At 40.9% G+C, this 24,360-nt stretch overlaps 3 protein-coding genes across 6 annotated transcripts in view; 2 read left to right on the top strand and 1 right to left on the bottom strand.

Moving 5' to 3' along the window:
• The window catches only part of furinb (furin (paired basic amino acid cleaving enzyme) b), a 98,087-nt gene extending 87,802 nt beyond the window's left edge, over positions 1-10,285 (bottom strand). Inside the window, exons 1-2 of the mRNA XM_086163224.1 lie at positions 9,560-10,285; positions 4,415-4,694 (exon numbers count right to left, since the gene is read on the bottom strand). Coding sequence (XP_086019350.1) covers positions 4,415-4,591 — 177 coding nt within the window. The 5' untranslated portion in view covers positions 4,592-4,694; positions 9,560-10,285. The remainder of the gene's footprint in view (positions 1-4,414; positions 4,695-9,559) is intronic.
• Positions 10,286-11,062: 777 nt separating this feature from the next.
• On the top strand, positions 11,063-18,542 carry accs (1-aminocyclopropane-1-carboxylate synthase homolog (Arabidopsis)(non-functional)). 3 transcript variants are annotated; one of them, XM_086163731.1, is made up of 17 exons: positions 11,063-11,270; positions 11,432-11,826; positions 11,983-12,096; positions 12,182-12,918; positions 13,021-13,080; positions 13,199-13,269; positions 13,396-13,465; positions 14,548-14,614; positions 14,948-15,045; positions 15,286-15,363; positions 15,552-15,652; positions 16,083-16,172; positions 16,275-16,320; positions 16,449-16,590; positions 16,712-16,854; positions 16,977-17,130; positions 18,081-18,542. In XM_086163731.1, the coding sequence occupies exons 2-17, from the start codon at positions 11,457-11,459 to the stop codon at positions 18,488-18,490; spliced, it is 2,751 nt and encodes a 916-aa protein (XP_086019857.1). In that variant the 5' UTR covers positions 11,063-11,270; positions 11,432-11,456; the 3' UTR covers positions 18,491-18,542. The 3 variants fall into 3 exon arrangements, with proteins under 3 accessions (XP_086019857.1, XP_086019855.1, XP_086019856.1); XM_086163729.1 differs by having other exon boundaries at positions 11,432-12,096; XM_086163730.1 differs by having other exon boundaries at positions 11,063-11,288; positions 11,432-12,096.
• LOC147224903 (uncharacterized) lies at positions 18,500-23,665 on the top strand. Of its 2 annotated transcripts, none has more exons than XM_086163733.1 (4): positions 18,500-18,602; positions 20,681-20,885; positions 21,604-21,795; positions 22,515-23,665. In XM_086163733.1, exons 2-4 carry the CDS (start codon positions 20,693-20,695, stop codon positions 22,826-22,828), a joined length of 699 nt encoding a protein of 232 aa, XP_086019859.1. In that variant the 5' UTR covers positions 18,500-18,602; positions 20,681-20,692; the 3' UTR covers positions 22,829-23,665. The 2 variants fall into 2 exon arrangements, with proteins under 2 accessions (XP_086019859.1, XP_086019858.1); XM_086163732.1 differs by lacking the exon at positions 18,500-18,602 and adding an exon at positions 20,094-20,216.
• The last annotated feature ends 695 nt before the right edge of the window (positions 23,666-24,360 follow it).

The following is a 24,360-nucleotide window of genomic DNA, read 5'->3' as shown; positions in this document are numbered from 1 at the left end:
TAAAGACCATTGCCAGAATTTTAAACAGCGGAAAAATGTCAGTGAGCCTGGACTCATGCAGGCATATCTAAACATGATAGAAAATGGGAAGAAATTTCAATTAAAATGATATCAAAAGGCCCAGAAAAACCCCCTCCCAAATCTCTCTTATTTTACTGGTCATTGGAGATTATTAGTTTAAAAGTTGTTGTTCAAACTTATTCACAACGAAATATATATTTATTAATTGATTTATATTTCATATATATGTATGTATCAATTGATGTAAAAAAAAAACAAACAAAAAAAAAACCAGGGAGACATAGGTGATCATTAAATGTATCACATTAAATGCATCACAAAATGTCTTTTGACACGTTTTGATCCAATATTGTAACCACGTTTTGCATTGGTTTCAATTACAATATTGGACTACAATTTCACAGAAGGTGTGAATATGAGCAATCGCTTGAGTCTCACTGATAAGCTATATTTTGATGCAGTGCTAATGATTTGCTATACTAATTTTACTAGCAGATGAAAAACATCAGGACTCTATATTTTGTCTCCTACATTAACAGGGAATACTGAGTATGGTGTTAACATTTTTTTTCAAGAATGAGCCTTGAAGTATTTTGAGAACCTGCACACAAATGATGCGCAAACTAGCTACACCGCTGCTACGAAAGGATACAGCTGTACCTCCTAATAAAGTAAACACGAAATGCTTTTACTCAAACTTCGACAGGGAGCTTCATCAATATCTGTGCAACATTCCTGTCTGACTGTCGCAGCAAAGTCTAACACCCTGCTGCTAAATTTGGCTTTTGCCTGACACACATCACAGATTAGAAAATGCGAAACTTCAACTATCACAATCATCTTCAAATTTAAGATAGTTGTCATTTTTTCAGCCTCCCTGCCCCATAACTCCTACCAGATATCGTGTGTTAAATTTTCACCAAGGTGGGTCAACAGTTAATTTTCACTGTGGTTTCTGTCTTTCCATGTGCTGGTATAGACATAGGCACCTTGAGAACCTGTGAGTATGTTGCTTCAGGATGCAGAATGATCACTTGCTGGCCTTGCCAACACAGGACACTCGCTCAAGACAAAGTTCCATGTCTGCATTGTTTGGCAGAGCATGGTCACAGGGCAGACTGGGGTGATCATCTTGAAAGAAGCTGATGCCTCATCACTCCATCCAGAGGAGTGTGTGATAGAGTAAGAATAGATGGTGGTCTGTGCTACATCTACCACACAAAAAGTCAGAATTGTATTTGTTTCTAGTGACTGGTATTAATACAAGTTCAGTTATTATGATAAAATAAAGACTACATCATGAGCTTCTACTTTGGATCCTGCTCACTTCAGGCCCAGTTTTAGGCTTTTTTATAGCTTTCCTTTCCCTCCTCATTTGCATAAATCTAGTGGTTTTAACCCAGACCCCACAGTTTTCAAAGCCTGACCTTCATTATAGCGCAGATCTATTCTACTAAACTAGGCTGGCACCTGCAGCTAAGGGAATGAAAGCATGTTTAAGAGCAGTCACAGCCACAGGTCTTAAAAATCAAGGTCATTGTCATGGGAGTTGAGTATTCATGTTTCACATGCTGCTGTGCAGATTCTTAATATGTCTACTACATGAGAACTGACTGTGGCAAGGACATCAGTATTAAGTATTAAGTCATAAAGCAATCAACTGGCTTATGTCAGCAACAGGAAACACGCTCGTGTTGCTACAAATAACCTGGCAGTACAAGTGATAATGGACAATGCCTGCTGTAATAATCAGAGCAATTATCAGATGTCTCAAGAAACGTCTGTCCTCTTCCTCTTCACCAGAGTCCTGTTTGATATTTAGATGTCAACAGCGCTTATTCTGTCAATTATTCAAGGTTTTACATCACTGGGCATCAACTATGATGACTTAGATTTGTAAAGAGAAACTGTCAAGTTAATCAAGCCATACTGTCCTCCAAAAAAACGCACAAATGATCTACTAAATTCACAACGTATCTGGCTGGGGACAACACTAACTGTTGCACTGTGAAGAATCAATTGAATGAAAAGTAATATATGTGTCACCATTGATTAAAGTGTATGCTTTAGCTGAAAGTCTTCCAGGGGATAACTATATGGCTGTCACATACATCAATGTTACTACAGTGTTCGGTATTTCTAGGTTGCATTAGGGAATGTTCTGCCAAGCATCCACTGTTCAAAATTGATGAGTTGACAAGTGGAGTGCACTGTTTCAATTTTAATATCAGGCTGTTTCAGAAATACTTTAATGCTGCTTTATTTCACAGTAACTGGGATATTGATGATAACCCAGGTGTTTCATAGAAGCACATGAACATTATAGCTAAGGTGCATTGTTTAAACAACAGTCAGAGATCAGGATACCAGATTTGAAAATAAATGAATAAATAAATAAATAAAAATCACATAACCATAGATCTGGTATTAGAATCACAAGGGGCTTCAGCAGTGTAACTGGGACGCTTACATCTCTGATGCCTCTTACGCAGTTTCTGAACAAGCAGACGATAGCCCATGGGAATTGTGGCACTTCATAAGGTGAATGGGATTGATCCATTATTTGAAAAGGAAGGAGCAATTAGGCCCCCAAGCTCGACCTTGATACAATGGCGCTTTTTTAATGCCATTATCTGTTCTGCTGTTAATCACTGTCTTGCTTAGGCGCCTGTCTTACTGCTATAGAAAAGAATATGGGTAAAAATCCATGTCGAACCCTTTTCTTGTTGCACTGTATATTTTATTCTCTATATTATTGTGTTCTGAACAATCTGATGATTTTTCCTCTAAAAGGAATGTTGATGTTTTTCTTTGTTGTATTTCGTTTTGGTATCGATAACGAAACAGAATAAAAACATTGAAAAAGATGCTTTTGAAAGGGGTTCTCGAAATGCTAATAGTTCATATTTAATCACTCAATATTTATCATAACTTATTTTGATCAATATTGCTCATGTATTTGCTTTTATGGTAAGTTGAAGAACAGGTAAAACACTAATTGAATGATGATAATGCATAATATGAATTTATTCATATCTCAATAGGGATGATAATTACAATATTGATATACTAAGTTGGTTTATCCTCAAGCAGCACCGGAGAATTTTCTCCCTTACAAATGACATGGCGAGATAGTAGGTCAGGCATTTTCACCTTTCCAGAAGTAATTTGATTCTGGGAGGAGTTTCGGCCTGAAGTCATTAAACATCTTGGGATGTTAGATAAAGCTGAAGGGTGATGGGGGGGCTTTAGGAATATTATACAATGACCCCCCTTTTAAGTAAGGCAATGTGAAACTAAGTGTGGAGTTAAGGCGGAGATGTGGAAGATTATGAGTAGCAATAAAGGCAGAGAACCAGCACCAAAGTGCATCCTTCGTAGGACTGGAAAAATTAGTGACCTCAAAAGATCTTTTTGGAAACACAGAGAATGGTCAGTATCCGAGCGACACTTCATTGAATTGGACAGATCTTTCCCTTCAGAGGCCAAATGGCTGAAAATCTATTGCACATCATCAACAGTCTGGAGGTGTCAAATTAAACTCCTTGATGCTCTGATGTTGAAGAACCCAATTTATACTTCACAATAGATTCTGCCTTGTATCCAGTGTGTATCTTGATGTTTGTTATCTCATTCATAGCTTGTATTCTTTGTACATCCAGAATCTCCACTCATATTCAATTGAGGGCTCTTTTCAGTTTGTGGCACATTGGGTAGAGTGAGACAGACACAGACTCAAAAAACATATTCACTGACCACAATGCTTAAGGCCCAGTTCTTCTAACGCGTCATCTCCATGGTCGCCATCAGTTAAACTGTGTGATATTTTTTTCAACTTTCAAAGTGGGACAAGAAGCCAACTTAAACAGCTGAAATGCTGAAGAGGAAAGTACAGAAAAATGCTGATTTATGCAGCTGCTTTTATTTCAGCTGTGGTCAGTGCCCCCACTGTCCAGAATAGACATTTGTATGCAGGAATGAACTTCTTGTGGGGAAGGATAACACTGTGGACCTTTGCAGGTGTCAAACTTGATTCTATTTGTAAAAGGGAACCAAGGCGTGATTACTCATTTCTGTTTATGAAGTTGTCAATATTTACACTTGTGATCATAGTTGTAATAATGCTTGTCCCTGATTACCTGGGGAGATGGAAAGGCTGAGTAGATAACAATTCATCCTCATTATGCCAGAGCATTTAGAACAATATTTAAACATGACCAAGTACTATTCCTGCAATCCTTTAACACAAAGTACATTTTAATGCCAAACATAAATAGGGCTATATTCACAAATCAGACAATCAATAGCTGTCAATGGGTGCTAAATTGGACATGGAATAAGCCATTTATTGAAAAGTGTATAAATTAGGTGCCTGAACGTGAGCAAAACTTACATTGCCGTGGTTGATGAAGCCATGTTCTCTGGCGATGCGGTCAGCCTCCTCAGACCCCCCATTAATTTGGACTGCCCATGTATTTGTATAGACCTCTGCAGCATCAATCCACCTTGGTTCTGGCGTGAAGAGGACCAAGACTGTCCATGAGTGCAGCAGGGCCACCCTGGCATCCATGAAAAGGGTAGCACTTCACAGGGCAGCCTGTCTGTCCGTCTGTCACTGCTTCCCAGGCAGTGTGAAGATGCTCCACGTTACAGCAGCAAAGTAGAACAGTGGCCTAGAGATGAGAAAACAGAGACAAAGATTTCTAAAAATGGGTCATTTTTGGGTCTAATATAGCACTTCAGAAAATATTTCAGAAACGAAAACTTAGCACAAATTATTTCCCAACACACTGCCCAATGATACAATAATAAACATGTTAATATATGTGAAGCAGGATGAGATCAAAACAGACAAGAGCTAAAGCAAAAATAAATGATTTTTCAACCCTCACTCATCTTGTCCCAGTCATAAAATGGTAACATAATTAATATAAAAGGCATATTGCAGCAATACAGGCTGGACTCCAACTAGTAAACTGCTAATGACAACTGGAGAGGAAATGTGTCTGACAGACATGATTTAAACTTTTTAATGGACTCAAAATTTTTGACAACAAAACATTCTTTGCCACAAAAGTACAATAGATATTAAGTGAATAGTTACAGATTATTTACGGTTATAGCATTATTGCAAATGTTGAAAAAAAAAAGGTTTTAGGATGAGATGCTCTAAGTGCCTTTGAAGCAATCCTTATGTCATTCATGAAGAGAAAAGCTTAGTGCAGGCCTGGCCAATCAACCACATACACAGAGCATATAATTGATACATAGCAGATAGGTGGAGGGGAAGATGATTTAGGTTACATTTTCTGTGCGACTGCTAAGCCATGTTGACATGACGTAACTCATGAGGTCAGTCTTTGCTGTACACTTAATTGAGGTGAAGACACAAATATGGCCTTTTCATAGCAAATATTTTAAATTGTCAAGGCAGGCTGTCATTGACCTATTGAATTGAATATTTGATTTCTGCTTTGACGGTGTTGGCTGTGAAAACTTAAGTGGTTCAGCTTAAGAGACACAAGTTGTTTTTTTTCTCTTTCTATGAGATATAAACATTTCTGGAAATTTCCTCTATGCCCAGCCTTGTACTGAATTTAGGTTTTTATCCTAACTTTGGCTATCAAACATACTGTTTCTGCATGGTCATCACAAGGTGCTCATTTGATGAAAGTCAAATGCGGTAAATTAACTCAAACACATCAAGCTACAACTATTCTGTTGCTTGATTCAAAAGGAAAACTATGAAAAAATATGTGCACCGTGAAAGCACTGTAGTGTGTGCTTTGAAAATCTGTTTTACTGTAGATCACTGAAACAGAGCCATATGCAATTATCTGTATTTTTTCATAATGCAATATAAAAAGGAAACACCAGACTTTTCCAGTATCAACATCAGTAGTACCAAATCAGTACAAGAGACATTTGTGATACTGGCATCAGAATCAAAAGAACTTCACCTATAATAAATGGATTAAGCCAATTATTTTTTTAATGAACATGTCAGGTAAATATTTTCATTTTCAAAACAAATTCAAATATTATTGAATCAAACCGTGTTATTTTTTTGACTGGCTATCTAGCAAGGAACTTGAAATACAATGATAAGTATTTTTCGATAACATGCACGGGCACAAATTAAAGTGATTCTGCCCATTAGCATTTGTTAATTGAAACAGTATTTTTCTACAACAGCTCTGAAAAATCAATTATTTTAACAAGCTGGACATTTTTAAAACTTCTCTGCAGCAGATATGATGCCCTTGTTCATTGCTGACCCCAAAAATGTATCCCCTGCTTCAGGGAACACAGTCAAAGGGAAGCAGCTCTGAAAATACATCTGTGGCATCACCACTGTGGTTGGGATATGTGATTGGAGCACAGCAGAAGAGATGCAGAAAAAATGACCAGGGGCTGTCATTCTTCCTGTGGAGCAATTCTTTTGAGCTCATTAGGTACTATGCTGGTGTCACAAAAACAGGAGCAGGGGGTCTGCTGTCAGTGAGACTGCTGGGAAGGGAAGGAATGGTTGGAGGAGAGAGTGAAACAAGGGGGGGTAAAGAGTATCACTCCCCATACAGCACTCCAGAAATAACAAGTAGGTACCAGCCTACATAATAATACAACACTCAAAACACCTTCTCACTTAACAATGCCTGGAGAGCAGTTAACAGGAGGCTGTTTGCTCTCACAAAACACATTACTGTTCCAAATGGAGGCTAAATTCATAACGTGGGAGAAATCAAGATTTCTACAATTGGGAGCGCATTGGATGTTGAAAATCTGTTGTCTAATGTCTTTGGAGATGATCATTCCTAAGTATGTCAGCCAGTGAAAATGCGTCAGCACCAACTGCTTCTAGCTATTGACAGGCCTCCAAATGCGGTTCAAATGTTATAGTGATAAAGATGCTGAGAAATTCAGATAAAAGACTAATGAGTTTCAAAAATCATATTCTCAGTCATAATAAGTGATTCACACCCCTTCCTTGACTCACAGAGCTGAGGGGCCTCTCAGGTGTTCTCACAGGTCCCAGCATTCTACTCAAGCTGCCAAGCGGCGCGACAATATGAGTATCCGTTTTATCAAACCATACAGTGGTCTGGTCCCTATCTAATAGCCTAAATATTCACCACGATTTAATGAAGATGGAGCCAATCAAAAAGTATTTCATGGTTGATTAGGAGTGCTACAACTAGGAGATGAAGTAATATGCATAGTGTGTTGTCTATTTGTGTTAACATAGCATAGTTTATTTATGCATATGCATAATGTTTGTTTTACTGCAAATTTACAGGTCATTTTTGAAAACTTACTGGCACTTTCAGGCTATTGATTAATGATTTCTTGCTCATTAATGTTCCCATTATGTTATTTCTTCTTAAGAATGAAAAAAAAATATATACACTGTGTGAAATATGTCCCTGCTGCAATGCTTTTATGCCAAATTATCTTTGAAGATATATTATGAGCTAAAACAGACGAAAACAGATTGATTTATGTATTCAAGCATGTGGGGATTGTTATTTGAGTTGTACATTGGGAATTTATTCTCACTCCACAGGATTAAATCCAGCTATACAGATATGAAAGCACCTACCAAAAAAAAAAAATCAATGGAAATGATCTGGCTGTATTGCGAGGTTTGATCCAAGTGCACATCTTTGATAAGGCCGCCTTCTATTCTACTGTGTAACATACAGATTCCCTAAATATCCTTGTCTTAAAGATTTTGAAAAATGTTACTTGTTAACCAAACGATATCTTTTCTTGATATTCAATGTTATGAAATCGATCACAAAAGAACAGGAACACGATAACCTTCCAGAGTCAATTTTAAGTCCTTTTTTTTTTTTTTTTTAATCAACGGATCGGACAGTTTTAATTGAAAATAAGAGTCGATGCATTGCTCTTGCTGAGAACTGCATCTAATCTTTACAACTCACAGGAGGCTGGCTTGCCTCCCCTTTCCTCTGAAAAAGAAAATAACCTGGAAAGCACTGACCTCCACCACCTTCAGCAAAAAGCTCAGTGGAAGACAGCCTGTGTATGCATGAAATAATCCGAGTGTAGCCAAGTGATTTACCTGATAACCAAACCGGTTAGTTGCACCTTTGAGGGGATACAAATAAACATGATGTACCACATTAACAGATCTGCCCTTCCAGAAGTGGATTTGATCATTTTAAAAGAAGTAAACAAAGCTGTATGCAGCACTCATGCTATATTTAAGGCTGCCCACTGCTCTGGCCTGCCCTCAAAAAGAAAAACCAAGGCGCAGGAGGGAATAGCATTAGTGGATTGCCGCTGACAGCAGGCATCCTTTCCCGCCAGGGGAAATTGCAAAGAGTGAAAGTTTGATTGCAAAGCAAAGGTGCCACTATTGTACACAGTCTGGACACCAGTTCACCGCAGAAAGTGAGCTATATGGTGATCATCTCAGATATGCTGCGATGGAAGAGAGAGCGCAGTGAGTAAATATCACCACAGCCGAATCCATCTCGGGCCTCCCTGATGTCCATGTGCTAAAAAGATGGAAATTCAAAATAAAATGTTGTCAGGGGAGTAATCTGTCCAGGAGTAAGTAACACCACATGGCAAGATTCAACCCAATTCTTCACCGTCATCTGAATGCTGGAATTACTCCCTGCGTCAAACTTCATCTACAACACCTGCTGCCACTGATGATAGAGGAGCTGCAAAGGCTATCTGCTCCAGTTACCAAACTTGTTGACAACGAATCTTTTTGATAACTGTCGCATTTCCGTGGTTCCTCTGAAAGCTTTGCTGCTCAGAACTAGAGGCTGAAGTATAACCAAGACTGTTATACCCTTGCACTTTTGCCACGAACAGAGAACAAAATGCAGTGTCCTGGGAACTGTGGTTCTGAAAAAAAAAAAAAATCAAATAAAAAGAAAAAAGAAAAATCTGTCCAGCTTCCTTAGGCAAGAAGAGAACCATTTCTCAAGACAACTTTGATCTCTTTAGCAGTCTGAGCTGGAACTGGGCTAAAAAAGACACGACAAGTTGTATCTGGTACCTCTGATGTGATTAACCAGGCGGAGAGGAAGAAGATTGTTTTTTGCCCCAATAGATGATGACCTTGACTTCAATGAAATCCCAGAGGATGTAAAATACGGTGTACAATGCCACCGGTAACCCAAGCGATGACATAGGATCAACTTTAATCGCTTCTATTTGAATTTTATTTTTCTGTCGAATTATTCAAAAGGAGGTCCCTTTGTTTTTTTTTTTTTTTTTTGTTTTTTTTTGCCACAAAAATGATGCCATTCTGAAAAGAGAGCATGTAACTGCAAACATTTCTGGCTTTGTGTTTAACACAATAAAAATGAAATCCATTGCTTGAATGCCCGCCTCAGAGGGAACAGAGGAGGGCTTGAACCTTTTGAAGCGGAATGGGGTGGATAACATGATAAAACAAAATAATATCACAAAAGAACACAGACTGAGAACAGGTCAGATCCTCCATCAGGAAATAACTAGTTCAATAAAAACAGTTAAGAGCCCAGTGTCTTACCGTAGATAAACTTCAGAGGAAGAGCCTCAATGATGGGACTAAGGCATGTCTCCTCCGAAAAGACGGACATCCACCTGTGCAAGATGAAGCTGTCCAGGCTGGAGGAGAGGAGGTCTCACCTGACTGGGGGAGAACTGGTGCGGATCGTCTGACAAGACTTCAACCGAGCACAGCCTTCATCCTTCGCGCAATTAAGTCCCTTTGTCGCCCCCCTCCCTTCTCTGAAAACACGTTTAACTCTTCGCCTCGTACCGCGCCGGGATCAGGAGGACCGTCTCCGGTCCCGAAAGCCAACAAAGGTCGACGACGTCACAGCCGCTCAGCCTCCTCTCTCCGCTGGCGGAGGATTCTCGTTCCTCCAGGCTTTTTTGCCATTCAACTCGGTGCTGCCCCGAGCCTGTCGCTGTACGTCCGAGAGATTTACTAATAATGATGCTATCCGCACACGCCCATTCTCGAGAAAAAAAGTCTTATTTTCAACTATTCGGAACAAAAGAAAACAAATATCACATTGTGAGCCGCCACCAACTTGCCGGCCCCGTCCCTTGGTTCTATTTCGCCGGTTAACTTCCGAGCGTTGGACCCGTCTATTTCTTTCACGGCTTTCTTTGAGTGTGCGTGCGTGTGTGTGTGTGTGTGTTTGTTTTTTCTTCAAACAGCCTGCATGCTGAGTAGATTTTTAATTCAAGTTCAAATAGATGTACAGATATTACACGAGGGGGGGAGAGCGGGGAATGGTGTTCCGTGCTGTGTGAGGCTTTCTGACCGGGTGAATCACAACAACGACCAAAACGGGGCTGAGCTGTCCAGGAAGTACGTCACACTCCGGGCCGACTGGACCGCGATGCGTGCTTGATTATCTCACCCTAATTGCTCAGAGGGGCGGGGCTCTAATTTTCCTCGCCTGGGGCAAACGTAAACTTTTAATAAGTAACTGGAAAAAATGCCCTTTCTGTTATCTTTTTAATGTACTTTTCGAGTGCGTTAGCCGATTCCCCCCTCGCCTCCGGACTCTCCTCTGAATCATCTAATTTAATCAACTATGCGGCCAAAGCTGTCGAGTCAAACAGTAAATATATGAACGTGTCTTCTGGAGACGAAAAGTATACGTAATCCATGATATTATTGGATTAAATATACAGCTGCTTGCATTACTGTGGATATCTCACGTTGTCGTTACCGGGACACGCCTGCGTTGAGGATGCTCGTTATGCGTGTCGACAGTGTCCCGCGGTGCGACACTGCCATCCTCTGGCGAGCCTCGGAAGTGCAGCCTATGTAGGTAACATACTCGAACTGTAGAGAGCGCTATAACGCAGAGCCAACGGTCATAGTTTGACTCGCATGGTTTTGTCTACCGCCTCGTAGCCTGGCTGGCATAGCTGGGATCCAGCCTCCCCTCAGCAGCTTCACTGTTAACACGGACCAAAGTTATCCCGGAATAAGGACAGCACGCATGTGCCGTCAACCCGGATGTAGATATTTTCACACGTCTAACACCCGTCACCCTCCCCAATCCCTGTCAAACAAGTTGTACCGTTTTCCCTATCCGGAAATGAATATGACATTTTTAGCACCGATTTAGCAAAAGCGTCCCCGGCTCGAAACGGGCGTGAAATGAATCGCTCGACGTCACGTCACCGTGACAGGTCCACGGAGATTCGTTTCCGGCGGGCTGTTCTTTAACAACACAAGTGGGGGGACAACACGAGTACGTACAACGACGCCGGTGCGATTCCCGTGCTCGTGGAGCAACTTGAGAACACCAGTGATCGCTTTGTCCCCCCGAAAAGTCGCGGGTGATTGACAGAAGTTGGTGTGACAAGGGTAGGATGTGCCGATTTCATGCGATCTCTTCGCCCTGTGTTGCAGACACGCACCGCGGTGACTCCGGAGAATGGACCCCCGCGGCAGGAGGCATGAGCGGGGCAGCAACTGGACCGACCCGGAGATCGTGGAGCTTCTCCAGCTGTGGTCCGACGAGTCGGTGCAGATCGAACTGGAAAGCTCCCTGCGCAACCAGCGCGTCTTCGACCGCATCGCGCTCATCCTGCGTGAAAAGGGCATCTACCGTACCGGCGACCAGTGCAGGGAGAAGATCAAGAAGATGAAACTGGAGTACCGTCGCATCAAGGACAACCACAAACTCAGATCGTGGAAGTTTTACGACGTGATGGACAGGGTGTTGGCCAACCGGCCGGCGATCACCTACTCCTCCCTCGGTGGCGCCGTCATAGCGCACCAGGTGTTTCAGAGCCCAGGTGGAGGTGAATCATATCTGCCAGGGGTTTCAGCAAGCGCCTTCGGTCCAGCTTCTTCCGGGGGGTTTCTGTTTGGCCAGCCACCTAAAACTGGGGATCCGCTTGATATTAAATGTGAAGATGTTGAGGAGAGTATGCTGAACTCTGGTGTTGCTCCTCCAGAGATGTACTATGGATCTGGAGATGACCAGGAACCCGACGGGCAGTCTTTACTGGGGCAGGAGGATGCACTGTGTCAAGGAGAAAGCACAGCAAATGCAAGGATGTCACCTTCAGGTTGTTTGCGCAAATTTAAATCAATGTTAAGAGGAGTTTTTCAGCAGAGGAATAATTTAGTTTGGCGTCTCTCTCACATCTCTAGGTTTTACTGACCTGAACATTGCAGGCTCGGCCCCCCAACTTGGAAGCGGTGCATTAACCCATGACGCACCTGTGCCACCCGCCAAGGAAGGTCCTGACCCCTCAGCGGCCGTAAGACAGAGAAAGCGTCGCAGAGCTGGGAAACTGATGTGCGGCCACGGGAGCGTTAGATGCGGCGGTCAGGGGCACTTGGATAAAGCCCTGGCCAGCTTCCTCACCTGGCAGCAGTCGGCGGAGGATCGCCTCTTATTGCTGGAGGAGGCCCGGCTGGAAAGGGAGCTGCAAGCCGACGAACGGAGGGAGCAGCGCGAGGAGAGGAGGGCGGAAAAGGAGCGGCAGCATGAGCTTCGGCTCTTCAGCATGCTCACGGGGGCACTGGTTGCTGTCAGGCAGGGGAACAGCCCTGCCACGGCGACGACGCAGACCGACCCCTCCATCCCGACCCCAGCTCGTCTGTCAGCCTCGCATCACGTCTCAACGCCTGTATCTAAGACGCCTCCAGAGGCTACCGCTTCACAGGCCGGTTCCACTAAGGAGATAAAGTCCAAGCTGCCCACGTCCATTAAAGCCTGCAAGATATCTGAGAGCGCTTTGGCAACTGTAAGTGGCACAGAGGCTTTGGGCCACAGTGTGTACCTGTCAAATCGAGGCAACACAATCCGGCTGCATCAGGGCATCCTCCAGGAGGGCTATGCACAATATGGAATGGACAGATATCACTACATGGACAACCCCAATGTGAGAGTGTCATCCGAAAAGATATCAAAACTGTTGCGTCAGCTTTACAGTGACACAGTAAAGGTCTGTGCTAATAAGGTCATCTCTCTCTCACGCCCACAGGGTGTCATCAACATGGGAACCAGCGAGAACAAGCTCTGCCATGATCTTCTTCACAAGCGGGTGAGATTAAAACAGCGGTGTCACATATTGATAGCGACAGATGACAAGTAGCACTTGATATTAGTTTTTTTTTTATGGATTTCTGCTTGCAAAGTAATTACTTTCCCCTTTCTTGCAGCTCACCCAGCCTGACATGATGCTCACCGACCCCCTCCTTTTGCAGTACGGCGACTGGAGGGGACACCCCTCGTAAGAGATCAGAGCGGACACTTATTTTCAATTTGAACAAGTCCTGCATTTTCTTCTCAATGTGAAGTTAATTGGTGCAAAGATAAATATTAACCCAGTTGGAATCTGCATTGCGCTCTGTTTCAGCCTGAGAGAAGTGGTTGCGAAGTTCCTCACTCATTACTGTCGCTCCCCAAACACACTGAAAGCCGACAATGTGAGTAGAAATGGTTGACATTAACGCCTGAACACCACAGATATGTATGAATCAAATATCATCATTACTTTATAAAGGCATTACTTTTCTTGTTCACTCTGTGGAGAGGCACTTGTTTTGAAATTTGTCGTCAAACACTCATCCTGTTCTTTATATCACAACTTTATACAACTACTGTAATAGAATTAAGGCAAGATAATACTTAATTGATCCCTACAGTGGAAATCCGTTTGTCACTTGGCAACAATATCAATAAATAGAATTAGAAATAGAAATAGAAGAGACAATTAAGGACAAAAACAAAAATAAACAGTATGAGAATGGAATGACAATAACATGGATAAAACATGGATAATAGAATGACAACAACAAGAATAAACAGGACTACATACATTTCAGATCTAGAAATATAATGATACAGAGTAGCACTTTCACGTAGGGTAATTACAGTTTGTCAGTATTTTAATGGAGTATTTCTGTGTGGCTTCATCTACCTTTACCAGCATGATATGGCGGGAAATATTTGCTTTGCCTTTGTGACTTTACATAGCGACCTTCGATTTCAAACCAGTACAACATCATAATTAATCCTTTACAATGGCATTTTGATCATAACCAGGTCGATATGGAGAGTATACCATAACTATGTGTAATATTAAATTTGTCCTGTCCTGTTTATTGCCGTTATAAAAAGAAAATGTTTTTCTTTATCCACTTTTCTGTCACAGTTGATTTAGCGTACATCAATTTGTTTGATGAGATTCTAATTTTGTGAAAAAAAATAGAAGCTCTAATTTGATATACACAGATATCCAGCAGAAAATATATATAAAATTACCGTCACATTAGCAGTGGAGTTAACAGGGGACACTCATCATACTGAGTGCCTCCCAAAAATTGAGATATTTTATAAATCTGATCCTTGCTATGGGGATGCAAAATGCCAACATTTTGCTGTAATTGCATTTTGAGAGTAACAGGCGTAATTTCTGGAGCTGGCATATTCGTGGCATATTCATCAGACCTCCCTCTGCGCCATAATTAAGTTTTTCATAACACGATCGATGTGTGCATTTGCTCAGGTGGTGGTGATGAATGGATGCACTTCTCTCTTCTCGTGTATTGCCGCAGCCATTTGCGACCCTAAAGGTAGGCTCAGCAGCTCATTATTACACACATTCAACCCATTCTCTTGCCCCTTTTAAGAATCTAAGTCATTTTATCATGGAAAATGGGAAAGCTGTTGCTAAGTCATTTGAAGGAAACGCGACCAAGCTACTAAATCTTTAGTGCTCCAACATGGAAGGATTCATTTCAAGTAAAATAAGTAAAACATTAGAATATAATGTACAATTTTTCTGCATGACCGCTTCCTTATTATGAAGGCGGTGTATAAAATGAAAGCATTTTATACATTTATGAAAAAATCCGTGCATGCATGTATTTGTACTTGATTGTATTGCTCTTTCAAATGTTTTGCAGATGCCGTTCTTATTCCTACACCTTTCTACGGTTCCATCACAGAGGATCTGCAGTTCTACAGCGATGTCAAGTTGTTTCATGTTCCTCTCGACTGTGAGGTGGGAACACACATCCTGATTTATGTGCAGCAATTACTGTTTCTACACTCATGTGCGTCTGTAAATATTGTGGCTCATCTATTGATTATGATGATATACATTCAGTATAAGTCATATTTTATTGACATCACACTTTGCTTTTTATGTGCGTCTCTTAATCTTCAGTAGAAAGGTGTATATATCAGCCGTCTTTTTGTGTTTATGTAGTTTTCTCTCCTTCTTATTACTTTTTATTTATAGGCCGGTGACAAAGAGGGTCGGCCCTTCCTCCTCACCGTGGGAAAGCTCGAGGAGGGTCTGAAAAGGGCCAAACGAGAGGTTTGTAATTTATGGCTGCGTTTTTATCAACGGACGCTTCTAATGTTCCAAGTTTGAACAAAGTCCTTGGCTGTCTTTCCAAAACCCTTCATTTTTGTAGCGTTGTCTTCGACAATTGCTTGTACACAGTATATTTGTTTAATTTAACTTCAAGGCCAGGCATAAAGGCATCTTTTTCTTTTTTTTAGGGGGCAAACATCCGTGCTGTTATTTTGATAAACCCCCACAACCCTCTTGCCGAGATCTACACCCCGGAGGAGATGATCGCCTTCTTAGAATTCGCTAAAAGGTACGTTTGGCCCCCTGCTATCTCACTCTGTGGCGCTATCACAGTAATCCATATAAAAGCACATTGCCAAGGCCCTGCACGTGTCTCCTAGTGCGAAATCTCATTTTTTAAAAGTCTGATAGTACCTCTGTGTGTGTGGAATTTTAAAACATTCCTGATAGAGCTCTATCACCTTTCATAACCATCGCCATATTGTTAGCCAAGCGCCTGAAAGTCCCCAGTGCCATCTCTTGTCTTCTGAATGAGCTTGTATTGAGCAATTCCCTTCAGAGAACCTTGTTAGCACCGACCCATAAACCACGGTGCTTTTACAACTGACATCAGTTGGTTGGTTAATCACTTTCTGCTTATGTTGCAGTTTTGTAAACAATTGTTAATAATTCTATCAGGGGTTTATTGACGCTGCTTTGTGTTTCACTCTTTGCTTTAGGAATGAGCTCCATGCTATCGTGGATGAGCTCTACATGCTGTCAGTGTTTGATGAATCTGTCACCTTTCACAGTGTCCTCAGTATGGAAAGGTACAGCTTATCCTCTACCTGATTACTCCATTAGACCCTTAATCATGACAATTATGGTGGCGGCCAACCCTCTTAACTGGTAATGATGTGCCCTTATTTCAGTTTGCCCGACCCACAGAGGACACATGTAATGTGGGGAATGAGCAAGGTATGTGCTGCGCTGCACTGCGTGCCAGGGCAAGACACGTGTCGCTGCTGTCAGGGGGCCATCAAATCTCCGCACATTTCCCTTTGCAGTTTTTCTCTCCCTGTAATCTCTTTACACCTTCTTTCTAGGATTTTGCGCTGTCCGGAATCAGAGTAGGGACTCTGTACACCGAGAACAGAGACCTCGTGGAGGCTTTGGCCCAGATGGGGTCATTTCACGGTGTCCCTGGAATCACACAGCATCAAGTAGCACAGCTTCTCAAAGACAGGGGTATAGATCCAGAGTCTCTGTGCACTCTTTCAAAGACACAATTATAACTAATTTATTAGTCGTAGTTTTAAAAGACAATGATTATAAAGTGATTTGCATCTGTTCTCTTGTCCCGGTCCAGAGTGGGTCAATGGAGAATTTTTACCAGAGAATAGACGCAGGCTTAAAGCTGCTCACAGCTATCTGACAGAGGAGTTACAGCGTCTGGAAATCCCCTACCTGGACAGGCCTGTTGCCCTGTTTGTCTGGGCTGACCTCAGAAAGGTATTCAACTGAGATTTAACTCTGATTCCTGTTTAGAAAGAGGGGTCGTGAGTCCATTTTTAGGATTTTTCTTAATATATAACTGTAGGTTTGATTCATCACTTCTGTCTTTGTTTGGGCAGTACCTTAGGGTCTCTTCATTTGAGGAGGAGCTGTGTATGTGGAGGTGCTTCCTCAGACACAAGGTGGTGTTGAGCTGTGGCCAGGCCTTCTCCTGCATAAACCCAGGCTGGTTTCGCATTGTCTTCGCCGACCAACGTCGCCATCTTCAGCTGGGTCAGTCATTACAGTTTATATACATGTTTAGACACTTTAAATGTACAGCGACACGGTGGTGCAGTGGTTTGGACTCCTGCCTCACTGTCCGTAGTTAGACTCTGAGAGGGTGCCTTTCTGTGTTGAGTTTTGATGTTCTTCTCATTCTGCGTGGGTTTCCTACCGTTTCTACCTTCACCTCAAATTGCCCAGAAATGTGAATGAGAGACTAAAGGGTTGTATTTTTCTGTATGTGGCCCTGTGACCCCAACTGTCATCCAGTGAGAGCTGGGTTAGGCTGCAGCCACCTATAAGCCATTCAGATAATAAATTAATACTATAAACATCCTTTTTTTTTGCTGTCCACATTTTTTAACAATTATTTCAATACATTTTCTTTTTGTGCACATTAAGGCTTATAAAACACAATTTTGCCAGTGTGTACTCTATATGAGTGAAAACTGGAAGAAGTAGTTCAGCCACATGAGAGAACGTTGTCTCTATGGAGAAATAAGTGAAAAGGAAACAAAACCGCTTGCCAGTCTTCATAGGTCTGGTGGATTGGGGGCTGAAGTAATCATTCAAGATGCAAATGAATAAAGATTATTTTTTGTTACTAGTGGTTTAACACAGTGATAAAATAACGCTCAAACTAATATGGCTTTCCATGATTATTTTGCATTTCATGGAGTTAATCGGATTACAGCTTCACCCTTGCTCGAAACAAGTAGATAAAAACTATTAATGTTTATGGAGTCTGCCATTGTTATGTGATGTACCTGATACATAATTACACACTGGATTTTTAATTATGCGGATCGGGGTTGGGCAAAGGGCATTCCTACTATGTGTATTGGGACTTGCTTCTTTAAACAGTCAGTAGTTTTCTTCTTCCAATCATCTTCGCATTCTTGTCTTCACTACGTAACTGTGACCCATAGTTTCTGATGATTTTTTTTGTGATATTTCAGGCCTAAAGCGATTCAAGGAGGCCTTGAAAGAAATGGAAGCAAAAAGTGCCATTCAGGATTCACTGTCTGACAAAGAAGCCAGTGAGGAGAGCGTGAAGTCAGTGAAGGGGGATAGCGGTGAATTGGACAATGCTGCGATTGAAAATCAAGCATCGCCTCATAGCAAGTCATGTGATCAGGAGAAGGATAGCCCTGTTCCTGACACCTGCTCACAGGCCCCTGATGAGTTTGTGTTTCTTGACTGCCAAGCCTCTAAGCCTGCAGGGAGTCTGGACTCTCTCATTGGTACTCTCAGGCATCAAATCCGCTCTTCTGATTGGCTACAAAAAAACACTCCGGAGCTGGCTGCAGGGGAGGACCCACAGATCCTTGATGTGTTCAAGGCTCTGCTGGAAAGAGCTGGGAAGTAAGCAGAGGATAAAAAAGGCACAGATGTAGCTGCCAAATTTCAGCAGGCAGCACTTTGAGTCTTTCTCGCCAGACATGTTCATGGCAAATCTTGACATAAACACCTGACACAAGGTTAGATCTAATGCCTGTTTTTGAAGAGGGGGAAGGAAATGCAGGGGTTAAAGAGGACAGACAAGACAGTTCCTCCAGGCAGCAGAATGCAAGAAGGGGGTGGCCATGGAAGTAGCTTGAGTCGACTGATATTTTGGTCAGACGTTCTTGTTAGCTGAGGTTTATCTTTCACAAATATCCAATTGTATTGTTCTATATGGTGCCTGATATGAAAAATGACAGAGCAATATTCTTTTGAAGAATACATATCGAGTCTCTTACATCTATATATTCCCCAGTAGGCACCCAGCTAGTTACTTAAGTTGCTAATATCAGTCAGGGTGTATGATGCCCACAAATTATTTTCCATACTTCCAACAGCTGCTGTTGATATTGTAGTGCTTTTTTGTTTCTAATTGTGTTGTTAAAAAAACAAAATCAAGCATCTTCCAAGTGTTCAAATGTTATTAACCATATAGTGGGACCTTTATGTCTTGAAACTATTATTTCATTGTTTTTATGACCAACTTTCTTTTCATTTTTTCTTTCTGATGGTAAATTGATATTGTTTTTATGTACAACTCATCAGGGTGACAGACTGCGCAAGAAGTTACGCAGAACTAGCTCTACTAAGAAAAATTAACTGCCTCTCAAGTTGAGAATTGATCATTATCGATATTTTTTTGTCTCCAATATCTGAAACTATCGGTAAGGCTCTCCTGTCTACTTGCACTGAGGCTTTAAGCTTCAGCTTCTAATAGACATGGACTTGATATTTTTGATCTATGGGTTGAAACATGTTTAAGAGCCGATGTTCCAAGTACCGACAAATTGTCATTGAACAAAAAGCAGTTAAATCATAATCTGAAAAACACCCAAGTCAGCAGAATTAAAGTGTACATCTTCATTATTTTTTGTCATATGCACTTTATTTTATCTGAATGTATTTTACTTTCAGTAAAAAAAAATAGTGGTCTGTGAATGAAATATAATCATATGCCTATAATGGTCTTGAATTGATCTCCGTCATAATTACGTCTTCATCTTTGCCATGATGTATTTGTGATCACTGTAAGCGGATGTGTTTCTGGGGGTGTTGCTGTGCTTTGGGTGGGCTGTGGGTTTATATCTGTTTGAAAGGGGAAATAGAGGGTATTAAAGTCAACTGAAATGTGAAAGTGGAATTTCCTGAGCTGCTGTCGTGCTGCAGCCAACTGTCACCCACCACTCACTTTCTGTTTCTAATGCAAAACAAAGACATTATTTCAAGTTGTAGCCTGTGTTACTTTCGCATAAGTAAACAGTTATTCCCTTGTACAAATGTCAGGACCATCACACTTCTGCTTTGCCAAATATGGTGTGACCGGGTCTCCTTTCACACTGACTTTCACAGTCACAGTTGCAGTGGGACTTCATGGGACTATTCCTTCCATGCTGTGGGAGTTTCCACTGCAGTTGAGTGGGAGTGACGATAAGGGGGCACGTTTGTGAAGGGGAAATTGTGGCCATGTGCACTTTAAGAGAGAACGCGTTGAGATGTTAAAAGCTGATGACCATAGAATTTGTACCATAGCTGACAATAGATAGCTGTTTTACCTTTAAGCTTTTATTGTTTGTGTTTCACTGACAGCAAAGGTAAGTCAGCAGTTTCAATGAATTCACGGTCTTTTATAAACAAATACAGTAGAACCACTTTCATGATTGGAAACCTTGGAAGACTATTGAAATTAATGTTTTTCTTTAATAGTGATATTTGATTGCCAGTGTGAAAGAATTACGTTGATCAACTTTTTTTTATTAAGCCTGCTAATGAAAAACCTAAGCAGCCTGAGTGTTGAATTTATTGTCTTGTTGGCCTTACCTCTCATATTCTAATGTTAAGTGTGATGCGTTTATGCGATTTTTCAATATGTAAAATATTTTTTACAGACCTGAGAAGAATAGCGCAGGCAGAGCTATTGTTAACAAATGAAAAGGGATTTCAAAAAGACAAGCCAGAGAAAACCAAATGGAGCTTAAAATGAGGGGATTGCTTTGATGTTAGTTGAAATGTTTTTGTAAACTCTAACCAGTTTAAACTTCCTCTGTTTTTCTCTCAGCAAAGGCCGAAGATGCCTTTCATAGAACTGAAGGAGTCACATAGTCGCTTCAGATTTGTTCAGTCATGTGTGGGGCTGTCGGGTTGCCTGTGTGTGAGCTACGCTGTATGGACGCCATTCTGGTTCAAGGACCATGGACTCTGGACAGAATGGAATAAAACTGAAAGTGACCATGTCGATACTAAGGATGGAAAGGTATTCAGTGGTGAGCAATCAGTTTTTAGTTTTCCTTCTGACATCTAAGAATTGCTGATCTCAAATATGGCTTATCTATAAATTCTAACAGCAAGACAATAACCTATGTCTTCATGTATTATTATGCAGTGTATTTCTTAATTGAAAAACAGGATAGTTTACAATATCATAATTTGACAATATTCTGTATTGACGTATTCACCAGCCTTATTGTGTTGTACTAAAAAATGGAATCTGTCCCGGCTTGTGTTAACGCATTTGGCCTCAGGAGGGAGATTTGAAACACTTTGTTCATCCTAAATACTTCACATGTTTGAACTTGCCCAGGAAGTTTGTTCTGCTTACTGATGAGTCAGTTGCTGTTTCAGTCATTGACAGATGAAACCAAAATAGTTTTTTTTTTTGGTCTTTTTTTTCTTTTTTATAAAACAAGAGATTGTTTTATATAAAAAGTAACTGAGTAATCATACATATAAAGATAGTAAAATGATATGTCACATGGCTTGCCCAATAAGGTCATTGTCAGTATGTGTGCATGAGAGCACTTGACAACATTTCATCCCCCTTCATTAGCCCGCTGACATTCTGCTTGAGTAAAACTCAAAACGAACATTCATTTTACAAAGTAGAACTCATACAGGGGGACGAATCTTGATTTTTTTCAACGTTGGCATTGATGAAATCTCAGCGCCTGGTATTTATGTTTTGTTGACTTGTTTGTCATCCAGCCCTGGAGGCAGAGAGAGTGTTTGGAGTTCTGTCCTTCCTCCTTGCTGTGAGCACTGGGGCCTTGTGTCTGGTCTTTGCCCTCTGCTGGACGTCTGAGACTGTGCATTCCTACTCCAACACACGAGCTCTGCTCATGGCAGGCCAGGCTCTTTACCCCACCACCCTGCTCTTCCTCACCATGACATCTACAGGTACCACCACTACAGTCGTTTGTTCTTGTGGCTTCACCTTGATCCAATATAACATCTATCAAAATTCAAAAGTTTGAAGATTTGTTGGGCTGGGCCTACTGGAAACAACGAAGACTGCAATTTATTGCAAAATTTAATCCCAACTATTACATTTTAATTAATAGTTTAAACAATTTAATTAAATTAATCCTAATCCTAATTACATAAACTATGGTATTTTATGTCATTTCTGATCTGTTGGTACATGTGAAAAACATGCATTAAAGTTTGAATTAAATTAAATTTAACTCAATCACTCATATTCCAAATAACACAAACTCAAATATGTTGCCCAAGCCTGTGGAGATCTCAAAAGGGCAACTGCACTTCAGTCCTAAGAATCTGCCAAACATTTGCACCGAGACATACTTCATGTTGTTGTTTTTCCAAGGTTTTAAATATTCATGTTTTCTATATATAGTAGAATAGAACATGTTACCAAAGCTCGCCTCCTACTTGCCTTTTGCTATGTTATGTTAAGTTCTAATTCACACTTACAGCTCATTTTCATATCCTGCAGTGCAGCGATTTTAAATATACTTCTGAGGTTCCCTGGAATTTCAGTTAATTATCACGGAAACTATTTTCTATAGCTCTTAGGCATCAACAGTTCAGCTTTTTTTTTCTTTTGATGTTAATGGCTCTATATTTTAATGCTTATGTTTCTCTTCTATCCACAGGTTTCTTCTTCCTCCTCACCTGGTCTCTTTTCACTTATCAGCACCAGGATGAAATACAAAAGGACCTTTCCATCTTGGGCTCCTCATACTGGCTGGGAGCTTTAGGCTGGATTCTGCTTTTAGTTGTGGAAATGATAGTGTTTGTAGTTGAACAAGTGGTTGTACCAGACATCCTCCCAGATTTGGAAAAGGCTGTGGAGTCATGGCGTGTTACCTCTCAACTTAAATACAGTTACCGCTCTTTCAGTGAGGGTTATTATCATGGAGGCCCAAAAAGCAACACTGAACCAAAGAAGCACATGTCAGTACCTTGAATGAACTAACGACAAAAACTACAATGCCAACTGAGCACTTCCATGTTTACTGTATATAATGCATAAAGAAAATGAAGCTCACTGTGTTCACTCAGCAACAATTTGTTGCTGCTTTTTTTGTTTTGACACAATCAAAAAGAATATGTAGCATTTTATAATCCTGCCACAAGGATATTAGATTCTGTGAAACTTAAAAATGAACTGACCAGAAATGGGGTTCTTTACTACATTGTCTGAAATGAAAAAAAAAACAAACAACAAAAACAGAACGCTACTGACATTGTAAATAAATATGTAACTATGCTCTTTGTATTTATTTGTATCATTGGATGTCCGTAAGTGTCCTAGTCAAAAATACGTGGCTATTGGCGTATTTCCTGGTTGTTGGGACATATCTAAGCTGAGAGGATAGAGTTTGCTAGTAAAATGTAACAGGTCTGTCACCCACTGACCATAGTACACATTATTTGTGCCTTCGGGGTTTCAAGCTGAGACCCGGTGATAGCAATAAAACCCTCTGACCATCATTCACATGTTGTGGTATGTCTGAGGAAGGAAAGTTCCATATCACAACACTCATTCATCATCGTCTCCAGACAGGGAACTGTTTTGAACGTGTCCCCCTTTAAGATCCAAACATGTAAAAATATGAAAAAAAAACAAAACAAAACAAAAACAAAACAGAAATGTATGCATTGTAGATAGAGGGTCGCCTTTGTCACATGGATTCTTTGGATCCACTCTGGGTTCTATGATAAAAGTTGTGATAGAAAAACAAATAAAAGAAAACCTGGGACCACAAACACCTCATCTGCTCAACTATCTCATGACAGTTACACTACAAAAGTTCATGGAGCCAAAAATGTTTCATGACAATATAGCTTTCAATGTGTTGTTCGATAAAAAGGAACAAGTGAAAATGTGTTCCAAAGTGAAAAGTTTTTTGAGATAAAAGATATCATCTCTCCTGGCAAGTATTTTGTCTGGTGTCTGATTAGATTCAAAATAAGATAGATTATGGGCACAAAAGAAGATTTTTGAGTTCTTACTGAGGGATTATAAATCATCACCGAATTACTTTAGTGATTACATTGGCTGTGTATTCTGTCTAGTCTTCTTCTGGCTGTGCTACTTAAGTTATTCAGACATCAGAAATAATAATAAATATGTTGCGCAGTAATTCATTTGGTTAAAAAAATTTTTAGAAAAAACGGGTGGGGTGGTTGCTCGTAGGGTAGCGCTTCAACTGCACAACAGGAAAGTCCCTGGTTCAATTCCAAAAGGGGGCCTTTCTCTGCGGAGTGTGAATGTACTTCCTGTGTCTGCATGATCTGAGTGCAGAAAAAGCCGTATAGATAATGAATGAATCAAAAAATAATACAGCTGTGACGTGGCGACCAAGCATGAGTCACTGCTTGGAAAGTCCAGTGCATCAGGAGTTAAATTTGCTGGTTACAAATGTGACACTCCCATCCACTCTGCAGAGCATCAGGATAGCAACACCAACAGACTGCCCCACAAGTCCTTATTTA

Source organism: Fistularia commersonii, chromosome 17 (genome assembly GCF_037954325.1).
Source record: "Fistularia commersonii isolate RoL2024-O1a breed Wild chromosome 17, RoL_Fcom_v1.0, whole genome shotgun sequence".
Taxonomy (NCBI): domain Eukaryota; kingdom Metazoa; phylum Chordata; class Actinopteri; order Syngnathiformes; family Fistulariidae; genus Fistularia; species Fistularia commersonii.
This window is presented reverse-complemented; position numbering and strand designations above follow the sequence as displayed.